The sequence below is a fragment of the Cibotium barometz genome, chromosome 31, assembly GCF_041138505.1.
Source record: "Cibotium barometz isolate CiBa-2024 chromosome 31, ASM4113850v1, whole genome shotgun sequence".
In the NCBI taxonomy this organism is placed as follows: domain Eukaryota; kingdom Viridiplantae; phylum Streptophyta; class Polypodiopsida; order Cyatheales; family Cibotiaceae; genus Cibotium; species Cibotium barometz.
The window spans coordinates 4,427,409-4,446,609 of NC_141076.1; the positions used below are offsets into that span (position 1 = coordinate 4,427,409).

A 19,201-nucleotide genomic window follows, 5' to 3' on the forward strand; every position below is an offset into this window, starting at 1 on the left:
GAGTTAAAATGCATAAGAATCATCAAAGTCTTCAATGCCACCTATTGCCCCACAAAGTGGCTTTCCTCTGCCTCGACAATGTGAGCCTTCTCCTTTTTCTTCTGTTGCTTTTCCTTGAGGTAACACCTGCTAGATTAGGTACAAACATACAACCAAAGATATAGCCTTGCTTCCAACAAACCCCCCTCAAGGACTCTCTCTCCTGTTGTGTCAAGGATAAATCTTGGACTCATGGTCCAGTTTCTCAGGCCAGTCAGAGGTGCCACTTAGGTAGGACAACAACAAGGAAGAAGGACCAAACAGACCATACATTCTACATAGTCTACATCATAGGTGACCAGAGGTGGTTACAATCATAGAAATTACTTGATCTGGAGTACCAAACAACACAAACAGATAACCAAACATGACCAAACATGAGCACAATCAATACATATAGGTGGCATGAACCATGTAGAGAATCTTCATAAGCTTCGGAGAACTCCACTTGCTGATATCTTCTCACCATCATCATCACCATTTTGTTGACATCTTCAGGAATCCTCTTTGCAAACACCTTCAAGGCATTGGTAGCGATATCCAAACATATTGCAACATAAGGTGCATAGAAGGATTCCATGCATACAACCACCACTAATTTGTTTGAGACAACGCTAATAGGATGAGTGAGCAATGAGATCGATGAGATGGCCAAACTGACCAAGCACTAGTTTCGAGTGCAGGAAGCATAAAAAGTCTAGCATCCTTATCATCTACAAACTGTGACATGACGAAACCAGCCTCTTTTGTTATGAAAACAGCAGGTATCTCAATGCCAAATCCAGTCCCAAACATTATGACCAAGTCATGGCCAAACTGACCAAGCACTAGTTTCGAGTGCAGGAAGCATAAAAAGTCTAGCATCCTTATCATCTACAAACTGTGACATGACGAAACCAGCCTCTTTTGTTATGAAAACAGCAGGTATCTCAATGCCAAATCCAGTCCCAAACATTATGACCAAGTCATGGCCATCCTCGTTGTTATAGACGATTGCAGCTGCATAGCCTGCAGCATGGGCATGCTGCACCTTTGTCACAAATGTGCAATCACCACGTTCTAAAGCAGGAAGATTGGTTTGTTTGTCATCAGCCGCTTGAAGAGGTACACAAGCAATGGATGGGTTTGCTGCAGACAGTGATCCTACGATACCAACACCAGAGATTCTGCATGCGAAGTTGGCTTCCACGTCAGGGAAGGCCAAGGAATCGTTGGAGGGAGTTATGAGGAGGAGCGTGGCATCGACACGGTATCAGCCAGCACGTGTATGCCACAGATGGTAGCGATCAGCGAGCTGTTGTGGTGGCTCAGCTATACAGCAAGCATGAGGCGAAGTGTAGCAGTGGTGGTGCTGTGCTGAAGGCAGAGTATGACGATGGGTGTGCTCTAGGCAACCAATTTTCAGCCCTCAATAGGCGGCTGCAGCTGCAGCAACAATGGTAGTTGGATCTGCTTAGCACCTGCTGTCATGTATTGGGTAGTAGCACTGAGAACCAACCATGACCAAGCACAGTGTGGATAATAGCAAAGGGGTGCACCTTGTTGCACAGTTGAGCAGATGGCTGTATGCACAGTAGTACAGACTATGAGGTGGGCTAAGGCAGGTGCTATGTTGCATAGAGCATTACTATGTGCAAGGTATTGAGCTAGTAGAGTCAGCTTACTGCAAGCGGGGCTGTGAACACGTGCAGAACATACAGGTAAAGGTAGGGGCAAACGGCGAGCTGATATAGATGATGGTCGAAATGGCGAGCTTCGTTAAGTATTAATGAGCTCAGAGTGGCGCAGCGGAATGGAGATACTGCAGCCACATATGGAATCGATGGAAGCTGGGTGCCTAGCTTCTAGCAGCAGCAAGATGGTCACAATGCGGAAATCTGCAGAGCCCAGGTAGAAGACAAAGCCCCGCCATCTCTCCAGTATCAGCCTACAGTCAGTGAAGGTTCTACTAATTGGAGGAGATCCAATGTAATTGATTCCTAGGAAAAGAAATTAACCAAGGAAAAGTGCAGCAGGCACAAATGGGTCCACACGTTTTCTAGAAGAATCCAGAGTAGAAGGGTCCAAAAATTGAATGCTAAAGGTTTTTTTTAAAAAAGACCTATGCTCTTGATACCATGTTCGAATTTAAGGTGGGAATACAAGTGAGGCATTCATGATAAAAAGGATATGATTGCATTGTTACAAATGAGCTTGTACATAGTGCTTATATAGCCATGAGAGATACACTCAACGTGACTAGATACATTTTTGGGATGACATCACTACTTATGGCATTTGGTGGTGGATTACATTTTTGATCTTAGACTAAAAGATATCCTATGCAAAATAATTGAAAAGGCTAGGGACTACAAGTTGGGCTTATTGGCAACAAGATATGCCATGGACATTATTGTATCACTTTGGTCTCATAGGCCCATTGGGTCTTTCAGTAGACGCTTAATATATCTTTCTTTCTTTCTTTCGTTCTTTCTCCACCTTCGCCATCGCCCACCCCCCTTGGTTTCACCCCCAGCTCTTGTCCTCCGCCTTCCTCGTCTTCCGCATGTTAAGCCCTCCACCTTAGCCCTTCCTGATCTGCGCTTCAGCCTGCCTCTGCCTTCGCCCAACTCTTGCTTGCCTCCTTTTCTGATCTGTTGAGCTCCCGCCTTCCCTCTCCTTCCAATCTGCCGATGCCTCTTCCGTTTGGCCCCCCCTTCCTTTCCGCCAACCCCTCTTCCGCCTTGCTTTCCTCACCTTCTTGCCCCTTACGTCGCACACACCCCCCCAGCCCCGCGCCTGAGCCTTTTCGTCACCCTAGCAATATTCTCTCCCTCATCAGGTGTTTCAGCTGTCGAGTTGTTTTTTCTCTTCGGTGAGTGTTGGCTTTGCACCTCCATGAGGACTCCATGGTAGCTGCTCCGTCATCCCCGACCGAGGTCGCCATCCCTTGCATTTCCTTCTCAAAAGCGGACCTCCAACTCCTCGCTTCTACAGTCGCCTCCCTAGAGGCCTCCACCTTGGTCTACAAGATTGTGGGGTAGCCGCCCGTCACGTGCACAGCTTAGGGATCTTTTGCAACAAGCAGCCTTACCAACGAGCCTCGAAAGATCTTTGATATCCATCTTTTGGCGTGGATACTACCAAGTTGAGTTTGATTTGCCAACAACATTGGACAGAGTCATGCAGCCGAGCCCCATCGCATTGCGTCTTCTTTGCGATGCGGCAGCACAACCTTGACCTTGCCTCCAATCCATCTGGCTAGCGTCTCATGCTTTCCTCCTTGGGATTCAACGGATCCATTTGAATTAGAGGATCTGATCACCAGAGTCCAAACAAGAGCCTCCGCAAAACCATCTTTCTCCAAAAAGCATGCACGTGAAAGTATTCAGGTAAGTTCCAAAGAGGAGGTAGATACTATGGCAAAGCTCCAAAAGCGGGAGGAAGAACAAATTAAATTGAGACTTATCAGTAATAGCAGCGGAGCTCTGGCAAAATTTTTGTAAAATAAACACATAAAATATTTTCATTCATAATATGAAAAAAGGACTTTCTACCATATTCTAGGAATTATCATCCTAGATTAATTGAATGATTCTCATTGAAATCATGGAGAAATTGATTTTTATGTTTATGCTTAATTAATAAATTAGAAAAAAGAGAAATTCTAGTAAATTATTTTTATGTTAAAAGAGTAATCCCCACGATAATGGAAATCCATGTATTCCAAAAAATTAAGAGAAAAAATTGGAATACTAATATAATGTATATTTATGTAAAAATTAAAGAAAGATTTTAGTTAAATTTATCTTTTTACATAGATAAATTTATATGATGAAAGAGAAATTCCCACCATATTGAAATTCAAATAATTAAATAAAGAAAGTATAATTCCTAGTGTAAAGAAATTAATGAAGATTTTTATTTAATTTTTAAGAAAAAATTTAGTTAAATTTATCTTTTTACATAGATAAGTTTAAATGATAAAAGAGGAATTCCCACTACATTTGGAATTCCATCAATTGAATGGGAAAAGAGAAATTCCTATCACATTAGAATTATTGGATAATTCATTTAAATTTAAAGATGAATTTTTAGATAATTTTATTTATCTATGAGAAATAATTAAATGTTAAAAGAGGAATTCCTATTACATTTGGAATTCCATCATTTGGATGGGAAAAGAGAAATTCCTAGTATATTGGAATTATGGGATAATTTATTTAAATTCAAAGATGAATTTTTAGATAAATTTATTTATCTATGAGAAATATTTAAATGTCAAAAGAAGAATTCTTATGACATTTGGAATTCCATCATTTAGACGAGCAAAGAGAAATTTCTAGCATATCGAAATAATGGATATTTTAATTTAGATAAATTTATTTTATGAGAAATAATTGATGGGAAAAGAGGAATTCCCATGACATTGGAATGTAAATAATTAAATGCAAAAAGAGGAATTCCCATGGTAATTGGGATCCAAGAAATTAAATGGGAAGAAGAGGAATTTTTAGTATAATTCGAGTTATGATTATTTACAAAAAGTGAAAATATGGGTAGAATTGATTTCTACAAATCCCATGAATTCTTTTATTCAAAAGAAGAATATTGAATATAATTCAATTGAGGAATTGAGAAGGAATATGAAAATAGTTGTCAGAAAAAGAATCTTTAATTAGGCCAAGCAATTGGCAGAAATTTAAAAAAAGTCCTATTATCGGTATCAATCTAGAAAAAGCTATTAAATGGGAATAGCATGTGAATGGATGTGATAAGATGTGTATGGGATGTAATAATATATAAATGGGATGCGATAAGATGTGTATGGGATGTGATAGGATGAGAACGGATGCAATAAGACGAGTATGGGATGTGATTGGATGTGAATGCAGATATATATGTGAAAGAAAGGGTATGCATGTGTACGAGATCTAAGGGCGCTTTCATTGTCTCTTCCGAGATGGATTTGGGCCATTGTAGAGTGATGGACTACTCAAACCAATGTTGCCTTAGGCTTTTTCTCCTCGAGCTGTGCAGACACCGAGACCACATCCTACGCTCCACACAAGGGGGACATGTCCGAGACACAGGCCAGCGCACCCTTACCGACTTCTTCAAAGCAGCAATGACCCCACGCACCGTTGACCACGAGTCGAATGGGCCTACACAGCCACCTCGAGGAGTCACCCTAGACAAAGCTAGAGAGCTATGTAGAGCACGGCATGCACGACCCGCTGGGTTACGGCCCCAACCAAGACATTATCAGAGGATACAGGCGATATTGGCACGACCTCAGTGCTTCAGCTTGTTTATGCTGGATCGGCGGCTCGGCCTATGCGAGACATTATGGGATGAGTCTATCTCAACTACTTCCCATAACCTACCATTTTTCCAGTTCCACACTTTTATCAGATATGCCTTTTTCTAGCAGTTGTATCAGGCCACTAGTTCCTCTTTGGCCACGTGTTATAGCTAGTTGTTTTTCAGTTTATGCTTTTCATTTTCTACTCGGGACATTTAGTTTCCTTGAGTTTTGCATGTAGTCTCATAGGCCACTTTGGCCTCTTGTAGACGTTAATATATCTTTCTTTCCCTCTCTATTTTCTGCACATCTTCTCCAGTATTGTGCGTTATATTTGTCGTGAATGATTGCTGAATTCTGAGCATTTAAGTTACTGATTCTTCCACGAAGCTTCCGCATGTTACACGTGAGGACATCGCCCACTTCCTACCAATGGTCTTCTAATCAAATTATCTCCAGGCTACCAAATTCGTTTTCTTTGTCAACCATAGCATTGTTGTGATTGGTGCAATAGGACATGTCACCCAATGGTTGCTTATTCTTTTAGAATTTGACTTTCCATCACAGTGAGAAAAGCATCATTACATGTTCATGCCGATTGCCTTAACCAAAATTCTAAATGGAGAAACCCCTCTAGGAGTGAAGGATGATCTTCCCGATGCTCCTTTGTTCCACATCAATCACATACCGGAATGGAGTGATGTCACATGCATCCCGCACTTGGATGTCACGTAGACATATCTGAACAAGAAGGTGCAGGACCTGGATTGGAAACTTGTCCCATGTGAGCCCACTCCGAGACGAGTCTACTCTACGCATCCGAGGTCAGGTGTGCATTATCCTGCACATGAAGTAGTGCCAGTCCATGCTGTGAGTCTCCCTCTAGAATGATGTCAAATGATCTGTGTACCTAAATTGCAACCGGATGCCAGACATCTGGAGAAGCATGTAGGATTTGCATGTAGAAAAGGGGGACAGCCCATAGGGCTACCCCAAAAGAGAGCCTAAGGCTCTTGCATGGGCATGGGGTAGGCTTAGAGCCACCCCAAGGGGCCAGGAGGGCCCCAGGCCTTGCCCACCAGCCCTAGAGTGGGTTGGGCAGGCAGTCGGCCAGCCCTAGGGGGCCTGGCCAGGCAGCCGACAGGCCCCTCGGCCCTGCCCAGCCAGTTGGCCAAGTGTGGGGGCAGCCCACACAGGCTGCGAAGGACTGCCCCAGCAGTCCAGCCAATGTGCATGGTGGCCAGCCGAGTAAACAGTGTGAAACGATGGCAAAAAGGCCATTAAATTGCTTAAAGGACCTGGTCGTGAGGTTTATCAACAGGCCGACCCCTGTTTGGGGCAGCTGACCAGCTGTTTGAAGGGGTATAAATACCCAGGCATAAAATCAGTAGAACCATCTCATAATTCACAATCGGTGGGAGGCCGAGGTGACAGATTTCCCCTTTCCCGCTCGGTTCGGCAGGGATGTCCATTGGCACCTTACCTCTTCCTTTTCGTTGCCGAGGCCATGAGCAGTTTTCTCTCTGCCCAGGAGACCGCGCTCCAAGGATTGCATCTTCTCCTCCGTACGCAGGAGGAGTTGCTTGATTCAGAGTTCGCACATGACACAGCAGCTTTCCTTGCAAGAGATGTTGGGAATCTCCAGAGATTCGTGGAGACGATTGAGATTTTTTGATGCGCATTAGGAGCGCAGATCAACTGCGCACAAGTCGTGTGGTTTTTGGGTAGGTTCAGCACCCGCCCCGACTTGGTGACCAGTTGAGGCTTTCCAATGGATCCTGAGGGGCACTGCCAGGTTGGCATTGATATCTCCCAAGCAGCAGCTCGCTCCGCTTCTTCTAAGTATTCGGAAGAAGCTTTTATATTGGAGCTCGGCGAGACTCTCCCTAGCAGGCAGAGTGGTGGTGGTGGCGAACTAGGTACTTTGAGCCACCATGTGGTACATCACTTCGTGCTGGGCCTTTTCTCGGGCATGCATTGGCCAGGTACAGCAATTGATCCGGAACTTCTTATAGGCCAGAAGTGATGGGAAGCCAGCCAAGGCCAAGGTGGCATGGTGAGTGATCATTCAGCTATGTAACAGAGGGGGGCTCGGTCTCATTGATCCTACTATTCAGAGCCATGCCCTGCTGGGCAAGTTGATTGTCAGAGGACTCCTTCCCGATGGTAAGCCTTGGAAGGATTTCTTATTGGCCCAGATTTCAGCCCGCATTCCGAGCCTTGGGGGCCCGTGGCTGCCACTGGCTATAGAGTACCCGATGGATCTTCACAGAGATGTGAACCCGTGTTTTTAGCCCAGCTTTTGAGGACAGATTTGTAGCCAGTTTACTTCGGGCCTAGGCCAGCCCTCAGACACATAGTTCTAGTTGCCTCAGAGGAGCGGCTCTGGTAGTCCTTGGGCTGGAACTTTTCTCAGGCATGCATTGGCCAGGTACAGCGATTGGTCCGGAACTTCTTATGGGCCGGAAGTGATGGGAGGCAAGCCAGGGCCAAGGTGGCATGGTGAGTGATCATTCAGCCGCGTAGCAGAAGGGCCCCCACATACCGACGTTGATCCACATTGAATTTTATATTGGAACTCAGCAAGTCTATTGCAAGTTTTATGTGACCCCACCAAGCACAATGAAAGAGAGCATCATCCTCAGAAGGGGATGAATTGCAGCCAAATCAGCTGGCAAAAGAGATCCGCAATGCCGAGACCACTCAAAGTCCCAAGCCTCGCCTTCAAAATACATTTCATCAAATCAAGTAAGCCCCGTCGACAATCCCCTCAACCCAAATTAATGATTCAAAACCTCACCGACACAGACGAAGGGCGCCTCTCAAGTGTCAAACTCCACAACCGCCAAGGGAAGTCCCCAAGTAAGAGGAGTGGATGCCCAAGAGCACCCTCACAAGCCAAGGTATCTACAATGCCAACACCAAAACTTCACAACCACCTTCCATCTAGAATCCTATGCATGAGCGGACTGCTCCCATATGCCAACCAGAGTGCTATGCCACTTGTGGCACTTAACCGAGAAGCAGCTGCCACCTCCAGTGCCTCAGCCCGATAGTGAACTCATGCAAAAGCATAACCTGTTTGACAGAGAAAAATTCAGCTTCCCTAGCAAGCGGCAAAAGATACATGGAGCTGGCTCTTCAAGGACCCCGTCCAAGGCACCCCAAGGGCAGGCAGCCAGCTCCCAGCCGCTTCCCCCTCCACAAGCTCCACAGCAAGATATATCCATGGAGCAGTAGGCTCCCCCACCTCAAGTGCCAGAGCAGTATGAACAGCCAGAGTAGATAGCCGAAGAAGAAAAGACCATGTCCATGATGAAGAACCCATAGGCACGGGTGACGATGCCTATGATGCTTATGACATACTTGTTCCAAGGGGACGAAAAAAAAAGTAAGGGGTGAGATAGCAGGTGACAGGGAGCATAGGTGGCAAAGAAAACAAGATAGTGGGCAGAACATGTGGCCAGGGAAAAGGGGAAAGCGAAGGAGGGGGAGGGAAAAGGAGAGAGGAGTGTGAGCAAGGAAAAAAGGGTTGCGTAGGAAAGTAAAGGAAAAAGGGGGGGGGGAAGGGGTTTTGGGGGGGCTCAAGCACATGATAAGAACACATCACTACAAAAATCATACTACTTATTCATGCTGCCAGCATACACCTCACGCGATCGGACAAGCGGAGCAAGGCTCGGAAGGGGGGGGGGGGGGGGGGGGGATGGGGGGTGGCAAACTAGAGCATTCATCATTGAAGGCAAAACCTCTATGCGACAATGATTAACCTCATGTAGACATTCACACTTGGGATAAATCAATAACATACAGAATGAGCTGCCGCAACTTTGATGTTTTTCTCAACGGCGTCAATCCCAACCACTTGGGCACCCATTCTCGCTAAAGGCTAAAAAAGCATCACATAAAGAGAAACATCCCGTTAGTTCAATTTGACCACCATGACATGATAACACTCCATAAAGACTTCAAAGCAGCAAAAGGAATAAGATGCATGGCAGTTCACACTTCAACGCCAATATACCTCACATAGAAGGCCTCCCCCACAACCAACGTCTAGGATAGCCAGCCCTTCCAAGGGCTTTGCACAGCTTGAAATCCTTCTGAAAACAGACAAAGTGGTTGTAAAAAAACATGTCATAAAATGCAATTACTAAGTATGCACCTAGATAAGATAATAAACTCTCCACCTTCCATGTTGCCTGAATTTTACATTTCTGCAAATTTTAGCAAGGCTAGAGTATGTGCAAAAATGAAACGTCCAGGGCCTAGTTAAATCCTTTGCCTGAAAAGCACAGCTATGAATGCTTTCACACCTGAAATGGCAGCATAGTGCTGAGCGAATAAAAGAAATCCGTTTGGGATTCATCATGTGGAGTGGTTTAAACGGCCCTTTGGTATCCCACCTATCAAACAAAATGGTTTAGATGTTCAAAACTATACTCAACAAGATTTGGAATATGCACAAGCATGAAGACTGAGTTACATAAGCGCCTTTTCGAGTTACCAAACCAACAAAGAGAGTGATACAGCAAGATGGCATTTCTCATGCACTTCACTATTACAAGCCATGATTATTTTTTTAAGAAGTGACACATCTCTTTGATAAGGATCTGTTACTCTGAACTTTAAGGCAATGATTATGCCCCTTAAAGATTGATCCACACAAGAACTAAAATTGGTTCCAAAAACCAGTCAGGCCCCCTCCTTGCAGAGTATTTGCTTTATGAATATGAAACCTTAGGGGCTGCTTGTCTGCCACAAAGGAGAACTCTATAAATTATTGGAAAAACATACATTTGAGGTCCTTTTATAGAGGGCCAAGAGATAGGGCCTTGAAATTTAGTCTAAGGGGGTATTTTTAAAGGTGAAAATTTGGGAAAAAGGAGCCTTCATGCAGATTTGAAGAGAACTCCTTGTCTGATACATGCTTTGGTATTGTATAAAACCATCGCATTCCTGATTGGCCACTTCCAGCAGCAATCTTATTCTTTGATTGGGTGGAGGCACTTTCCCAACAGTATGGCTCCCCTCGGGAGGTCTGGTCGTGAGATCAATCGGACCCTTCAGAACTACTATCAAGTTCGGTTTCCCCACATGAGCCCTACTTATGCCCGGCCCATTTGCACCCATTTCATCACCTAAACTGCTGCTAATTTCTCTAACTCCATGTTACATGTGGAAGCTCTCAGAGTCTTCTTCCAGCCCTAAACACCATCTAGAATATGTTGATGCAAAAACGCAAACAGAATAGAAAGTAGAGAGAGAGAGGGAGCTGGAAAATTCAGTATATCATATGGTACAAAAAGGTAGATGAATCCTTACAGCCATGGGCCTTCTGGAAAAGGTAGAAAACCCTAACTCTAGTCCTATATCTAGACCCACACCCAAGAGGGAGTGAATGGTCGACACGATGAGGCCAAAGTTCCTTTTATAGGCCTTGGAAAAACTAGAGACCTGGCCGACTGCTGGTCGGCCAGCCGCCTGGACACCAATTTCTTTAATGAAGCACCCAACCTGTTTACTGCAGCCGACACAGCTACTTCATGCATTCCACTCAGCCGACAAGTCCTCATGTCCACTCCAATCCATCCCTTGCCATAACTTGCACATCCATGCTCCAAAATCCTGGTTCTATCTGGTTCTTAATCCTTCTTTATCTGGCTGCACTCTAGGATTAGGCCTGAGATTAGCATGTACATGTGCATGCACATGACACTCCATATTGACTCCTTTGGTTTGCAATCCATCGTGTTCAGAGGTACATTGCCTCCAACACTAGAAAATCTTCACATAGGTGCGCCTGCTTTTACTATGTGCATTCCTGATCCTCGCGGTCAATCGTGGTCACTGTCCCTTTATACACTTGAGGCTCAACATCGTTGTGCACGTTGTTGGGAGTTTTCTGGTGACCTTCTTTTGTGTCAAGAATAGCAGAGGTGTAGGTGTTTCCTGGTTTGTCATAGGGGGTGTGCTCTGGGTTTTGTGTTTGCTAAGCTTGTGAAGGGAGAGGTGTGCATATGCATTGCGTCTTGTAAGATCTATAGTATTTGGTTTACTAGCATGCATAAGGTTGTTTGAGGTAATGATGATAATGGCAGCATGTATAGCCTTGATAGAGTTGAAGTCGGCTGCATGGTGTTAGACAACATTCCCTACCTGCTGGCTTCCTATTTGGTGTCCTATTTTAGCCTCTAGGGCTGACCATGTTAGTCAGAGGGGTTGGTCACCCCTCACTCATATTTTACCCATATTTATTCCCCATTTATTGTCCAGGGTATTTTTCCCAGTCATGGAGGTCTTTTGCTCCAGTCGGCTGCCTACATGTAGTAGTATATATAGCCGGCATGCCTCCCTCACATATTCATTGCTTGCCTAGCTTGTCTAGCTGCAGTCCCTCACTTACGAGGTTCTCCCCTCTTGCTCAAGGACATGTATTCCTTTTGGTGATGTTATTGAGAGCAAGTTCTCACCTGCGTTTCCTCTCCATCTCCCTCTCTCTCTCTCTCTCTCCTGTGTTTCCACTTTCCCTTCTTCCGCTGCACATTCTATCATGGTATCAGAGCGCCGGTGATTTTCAGCGTTGGATGCTCCCTCCTCTACCTCTTCATATCTGCGTTTTTCCGCCCATGGACAGATCTACATTTTTGTGTTCATGCGTTGAAGCTTGTGTTTCTTCAAGGGCTGATTGATACCCATTCAGTGGGCTGTAGTTTCCTCTCTTCAGGGCGTCAGTTTGCAGCTTCTTGGCAGCCTGCGTATTTTTTCTGGACAGCATACCTGTCCTTCTTGGTGGCACCTTCTAGGGGTTCTCAAGCGTTTTTTTTTCAGGACTGGACAGCAACATGCTGTCCCAAACATGCTGCGTTTTTTGGCCTGTTTGGGCTTGCTTTCCTAGCCCTGATCTTGGAGCTCTCTGGGCTCCCTTTTGCCTATCCTTTATGGTTATCTTGTGCCATCCCTGATTGTTCTCTGCAACAATTCTTGAACTGAGGCTTCAGCATTTCCATATTCAGCCCCTTATACCTCTGCGTTTTCAGATTTGCAGCCATGGTTGCTACGTTTTTCTGAACCGATCTTGCTGGTAGCTCTACCTTCACTTGGGCTTCGTCTGTTGGACCCGAAGGTACCTTCTCTTCAGCGTTTTTCCTCATAGGAGGTGTGGACACTGGTTGGCCTGAATTTTCAGGTTTGTAGCCCTTGTTTGGCTGCGTTTTCTTCTCCAGTGGACACAGATCACTTGCAGAGGGGGTTTCTTGATTGGATTGTGGCTTTGGAGGCAGTTTGGTACTTGAGGAGGATTCTGAATTTCAGATTTCAGTCAGCGTTTTGCTGATTTTGGAGCATCTATACCTGTGTTTTGTTCCTGGCCTACACGGTTTCTCGGTTTCTACATGTTCCTTGTCTTCTGTTGGCGGTGGAGTGCTATTTTTGCTGGATAGTAGTGTTTTGGCTGCGTTTTGCTTCCCACAGGAGTTTTCTACACTCAGAGGGGGCCTTTCTCCAACTACTTCACTTGAGGATCAGTTTCGGGAGCTGTGTTGTATCTATGGAGACTTTCTTCTTTGACAGGAGTTTACAATTATTTGGAGGAGAGCAGTGATCTTTTCAGAGATCCTGAGCAGAGTTTATTTTGTCCGAGCTTGTGTTCTTTGCAGTATTTGCAAAACAAGGAGGGTGTTTTTCCCTTTTGCGGTGTGATCCTTTCACATGGATCTTTTATCTGTTGCTAATTCTTGGAATCTGGTTCTACTTCTGGAACAGTCTTCTGCTATCTGTGAAGCTTTTGAGGACTTTGTTACCACTACAGTTTATATTCCTGCTTCCCTTCCTCATTGTGAGGAGTCTATCTCTACATCTCTTTATGATGCTTTTTATGCCCCTCCCCCTGCCAGTTCTGCAAGCTTGTTGTTTTGGAGGATGGTTTTTTGGACCCGGTGGGATGCTTTGGATCTGTGGTTGCTAACCGTGCCTCGAGCACAATGGTACTTCCAAAGTTTTTTGGATTTGGATCAGAATCAGGTTGGACTTATATCAGCCCGACGATATTTTTTTTCAAAGGGGGATGTTGTCACAAACCCCTATATTCTAGGGACATGCGGATGCGTGTCAGGCCTAGAAACATGCGGATGCATATATGTATTATACCTGGGCATGTGTATGGATCATATGAGTGGATGCATATGAGTCCAAGGACATGGCAGGACATTTGTGGACTTTCGAGCGGTGCCCGTGTGGATTCCGGCCATGCACACATGGTGTGTTATGATGGCAGGCGGAATATTTTCAAGTACAAGAATGATGATAGGTGGTTCTCCAAGTTTACATGTGCACAATGCATAAATGATGCATGCCATAACTTTATTTTACTTTGTGTGACATTGTCTTGCTGCCTGGACAATGCTTGTTATTTTGGCTTGTGAAGTCCGAGGGACCGGGGACGCCCGGGCACCTTGTGGACACGTGTGTGCACTCCTGTTTGGGCCTAAAACTGTGGGCTTATGGGTTTTGCAGGTGGTAAGTGCGTCCACACTCAATTTACAGCTTACTTCATTTACTACTAAGGTTTATTGGTTTGCAGGTCCACACTCATTAATAAGTGGCCGGACAACTTATAATGCGTTCGCATTTGGTTGGACCAAAATTAATGAAGTCCGGACAGCTTATGGCCATTTCCCATTTGGTTGGACCTAAACTTATAGAAATAGGACAAATGGAGCACTATGGGCTGGACACCTACCTGGACACCTTATGGGGACACATGTCAGCCAGCATGTGTACCCACCAGGCCCCTCAGGTGGCACCTGAAAAAGGCGCCTCCCTCAAGAGGCCCTTTTGGGCTGTTTTACTCATTATTCAACATATTGGAGAGCTGGTTGGAGCTTTGGGAGTTGCTACAGGGCTGGTTGCTTGCTTCCCGGACTCACACAAGCTTGGACAACGATCCCCACACTCTTCTAAAGGGCTGGTTGGTAAATTTCAGACCTGCAATTTCTGGTTATTGCGAGTTTTGGGCTGGTTACAGGTGTCCAAAGTCAACTTGGACAGTACAGGACAGCTCTAGGGACCTCCACAGGGCTGTAGGACCCTTTACAGGTGGATTTCTCGTGACAGAAAGTTGCTGTTTTGGACTGGTTATTGCACAAAACAGGCCGGACAGCAATGGAATATGTGAGCATGGATGTGTCTCAAGGATTCCTGGTATAGCAGGTGCTTAGGGCAAGCATTGGGGACACTTGCTCGCGGAGAACACAGGTTTCTGGATCAGTTTCTCGCGTGGAAACAGGGCCTAAAGATCCATTTACATCTTATGCAGGGCGGAGTACCTGTGAGGATTGTGATACTCTTGTGCAGGGCGGATGTACCTGTGAAGAGGCTTGTGCAGGGCGGATGTACCTGTGTGTAGGGCGGATGTACCTACAGATTCTCTTGTTTGAAATGTATTCATTCATAATGTATTTGGAAGAATTTGGTGCAGGCTGGTGGTGAATCCCCAGGCACCCGTAATCTTGTACTTTGCAGACTCTTTTGGTAATATAACCTAAAGGGGGGGGGGGTTCAACCTCTCATCGGCCCCTTTATGTGGTGTACTGTCATTTTCAGCTTTGTGGTTGACAGTTGTAATGCTCAAGTGTTAAGTGCTCAGAATCTTGTTCACATTTATACGATTCCAATACACGTGTCCGCCTCCCGTTACATTGGTATCAGAGCTCAGTTTTTCCCCTCATTGGAAAACGGTCTGAGGCTTGGAATCATAACTGGTGACCTGATTTGAGTGTCATGGACAGCCACATTTCTGACAGTGTGGAGAACACACAGGACCGTGAATTTCATGGTACAAGGGATGCAAGAGATGCTGCAGGCAATGATGTCTATGGAGATGTAGGTACTCATGACACTATGCATTCTGATTTGGAATCTTTGAGGCGTCAAGTGCGACGCTATAGGGCTGAAACCGAAGAGCTCAGGTCATTGAAAAATGACCCGGATGTACAAAGGGTGTTGGCTGCGAAGGCAAAGGCTTCGGTCCATGAAGTCACTTTTGAAGCAATTGCAAAGGAAATGGATGTTGAGAAAGCCCGAGAGCTTGCACTTGCATACCTAATGGTTAAGGGTGATGTATACACCGAAGCAGATGGTAGATTGGCTTTCAAGAAGCCACCCCTCATGGCTGCCCGTGATGGTGCACATGATGCACAACAAGCAGGAAGAGCACAGCAAGTGCCAAATGCTGAAAGGACAAGAGTCCCTGGTGCTAGGCTTGATGCAGGTCAAGAGAAGAGTAAGGATGAGGGATCCTCTACTCATTCCCGCTTTGCTCCAAGAAGACATATCCGTTCTCGTGTTGAGCTTTCCACTCATTCGGAGAGTGTGGCTCAAGAAAGAACGAAGAGGGATCGTGAATCTTCATCGCGGCATCATCACCATGGAGATGAGCAGGATGTACATAGGGATGCACATAGAAGGAAGAAGCCTCGAGAGTTCAAGTCCGGTAACAAGGATGTAAAGTTTGAAAACTTTCAGGGACGGATGGACTCTACCAAAGCACTTGCTTTCATTAGACAGTTTGAGATAGCTTTTTGCAATGAAGACTTTTCGGAAAAGTCTATGCTCAGGCATGTGGGAATGCATCTCAAGGATACGGCAAGTGATTGGTGGCTTGCAAAAATACTTGATGGAAGTGCTGCCCCAACTTGGTCTTCTTTCAAAATTCAGTTTTAGGATCAATTCTTACCACCAAACTTTGCAAAGGATGTACGCAAGGAGTGGGATTGGCTGTCCCAAGATGAGGAAGAGTCCGTTGCTTCATCCATAGCAAAGTTTTGGAAAGTCCTTCTCAAGGTTACTCCCTTCATAAAGATTGGAGAGGACGAGAAGAAGAGAAAGTTTGAATCGGGGCTCCATCACATCATCCAACAAAGCTTGGGAGTGTACCCAAATAAGACCATACAAGAACTTATACACTCAACCATGATTGCGGAGAACTTGCACATGAAAGCACCCACAAATAAGCCATTTGCAGGTCAAACACGACATTCAACTTCGGGGAGTGTTCTTACACTTAGGTTTGGAACCATTATTTGGAGCAGCACATCACAGCCTATATGGTTGTTTTCTTCCAGAGGAGCGGTGTACCTAGCAGCTTATTCTGTTGCTTTTGTAGCTGAGTTGCTAAGGAGATTGCTTGTGGAGCTTTCTTGGTACCTGTTTCTGCAGTCTTTCATCTTTGATCGAGGACGGAGTCTCTGGCTTCTTGGCGTTTTCTCAGCATCCGGTGCTGAGAGGGGGTGTTAGACATCATCCCCTACCTGCTGGCTTCCTATTCTATACACGAGAGACATGGATTCGCCTACACAGCCTCTTCCACCAAAGATGCTATACTACAGAGATCACTTCATGAGTATCACTGATGATGGATTTATAGAGAGGCCTAGATACATGGAGGGCTTTCTACCACACGGCTCCCAAGTGGCTATTGGTCAGCTTAGAGTTTCATCACATCGATTGGAGATCGAGACTGGCAGAGCAGCACGGATCTCCCAAGAGGATAAATCTTTCTTTCTTTCTTTCTTTCTTTCTTTCTCTCTCTCTCTCTCTCTCCTGTGTTTCCACTTTCCCTTCTTCCGCTGCAGATTCTATCACATGGGATATGATGTGAAACGTAAGTTGGCAATTTGTATGAGTCACAAATAGTATGGAAGGCTACGTGCTTCAGCATGGAGAGTTGCCACGAATGGAAGCTGAAAATAGAAGGAAGGTGGAGAGGTTGGAAGCAAGAAGTCGCCTGCATCAATTTTGTGAGATGTATGCTATCTAAGGAGAGGTGACAGCAGGACAGAAGAGGATAGGGTTTTTTGGAGTGTTGCCATGCTGCTGCTGTTATGCTGAGAGTCAGAAGATGAGGACTAGGGAACCTTTATACAAGCCGTCAACAGAGTCGAAGGCTAGGAGTTGAGGGCGCTAACTACATGCAAGGGGGCCTGAGGTACGTAGATGGCTGCAGTTCTGGAAGGTGGTGATATGATAGAAGGTATATGCTTTCCTTGTGTTGGTGATGTCAAGGTTATACCAAAGCTATGATGGGCTGCCAGCATGTATTGACGACATATATCTCTTGTTTCTTTTTTCCCTTTGTGCAAGTCTGATGAGTACTGTCCCTTTGAGAGTATTGCATCATCCTATCATTTTCTAAGTTTATATAGCATATGCATGAGGATGTTGTGTGAAGATCTTGCATGATGATGAAGCTTTGATGATGATATATGTGATTATGATGAGTTTTCTTGCCATAAACCTTGTATCATCAAAGTCGATGATGAGTATGTCTTGTATGAGTTATTGAGACAATCACATTGAATGTATGCCTGAGCCAAGAGATTGAAAATACCATGTTGTACCTTGTTCTATGACAAGCTGAGAAGACACTGATGCTATGCTAAGGTCCATTGCCTTACAAGGGTGGTGCTCCTTTTGTGTACATGGTGGGTAGTTGTTTCAGCTTGGGTAAATGAAGGTGCTGGTGGGTCTTGGAGTTGTGATCTAGAGTGACTGTTTGCTGGTGTTTTATGTGATGATGATGATGTGATAGAGGAGCTATAGAGTAGCAGTGTGTGCTCTACCACAAATCCCTATCAACGTCAATCTCCGAAGTTTGCAATCGCTATACCAACTTGATGAAATCGATTTTCTATCCTTGGCCATATAGGCATGGCCCATGAGTTTTGTTGTGAGAGTTATTCATATCAGTTATTTCAGCAACGAATCATAAACAGGGATTCTTGCTTTTGTGCATGTCTTCGGTTGTGGTGTCTCTTTTTCTCACACTAGTGCAAATGCCCTTATTTTGTGTCAAGTTGCACTAACAAAAGCCTGACTCTTTAACTACTTGGATGCACAAAGCTCATAACATATAGATGAAGAAGAAAGAAACACGAATAACTCTGGATGACTTTTTCTTTCAACCAAGTATATTGTATGTAGGCCTACTGGTGCAGTGCTGTGAGAGTGTGAAACAAAAGAGAAAGGAAGAGCGAAAGTATCTACACTGGTTCTAGTGTAGATCCTGAGAAACCATGTAACTCGCAGTGCCCAGGGGACTAGGGCCTTTGACACACTTGTTGATACCATCAATGCATATTACAACACTTAAAACCATGGACATATCCATCTTCACTTTGCATAAAACATAAAAGCTGGACAAAACATCCACAAATGCTGAAAATGGAGCTTGCACATGTGACACAGCATAGAGGCCGGAATGGGCCGACACCCCCCTTGAGTATTTTATTATCCAAGGAGAATAATATTATGTACAAGCTTTGAGGGCCTTACTCTCCCCATGGGAGATGCCGGATTATCCATATACAATCATAAACCTATCCTTCATCCAATATGGCTATCCAACATGTCCTTCCATAGGTGCACAAACATGGATAACAGCCCACATGGCTCTTTCATACGCGCATAAACTTGTATGACAACCCATATGGCTCTTCCATGAGCACATAAACCTATAAACCAGCCCATGTGGCTCATCCATGAAATCATAAACCTGTAAACCAGCCCATGTGGCTCATTCATGAGCTCATAAAACTGTATAACAGTCTATATGTCGCATCCATGAGCGCCAAAACCTGTAAACCAGCCCATGTGGCTCATCCAAGAGTGCATAAATCACTATAATATCCTGCATATCGCATAAAACCAGAAATTTCAGCAAGCTTTAGGACTGTTTTGTTGAAAAACAGCCATCCAGGGTGTGCAAGATGATGTAGAGTAGTGAAAATCATCTTCCCCAAGCTGGATATGGCTATGGTGGGCTTAGATATAAAGAGCAATGCTGAAAAATCAGAGTTTTCAGCCTCCAAAAACTTGCTT

At 44.9% G+C, this 19,201-nt stretch overlaps 1 protein-coding gene across 6 annotated transcripts in view; it reads right to left on the reverse strand.

The window, feature by feature from the left end:
- COQ3 (coenzyme Q 3) overlaps window positions 1–19,201 on the reverse strand; it is a 52,507-nt gene that overhangs the window by 23,750 nt on the left and 9,556 nt on the right. For all 6 annotated transcript variants that reach the window (XR_015269923.1, XR_015269926.1, XR_015269924.1 and 3 more), the window contains exons 2-4: window positions 9,640–9,729; window positions 9,348–9,426; window positions 9,135–9,212 (exon numbers count right to left, since the gene is read on the reverse strand). Coding sequence is in view for 2 of the 6 variants with exons in the window: in XM_086824635.1 (XP_086680761.1) it covers window positions 9,135–9,212; window positions 9,348–9,426; window positions 9,640–9,729 (247 nt within the window). In the remaining 4 variants the exon portion in view is untranslated. The remainder of the gene's footprint in view (window positions 1–9,134; window positions 9,213–9,347; window positions 9,427–9,639; window positions 9,730–19,201) is intronic.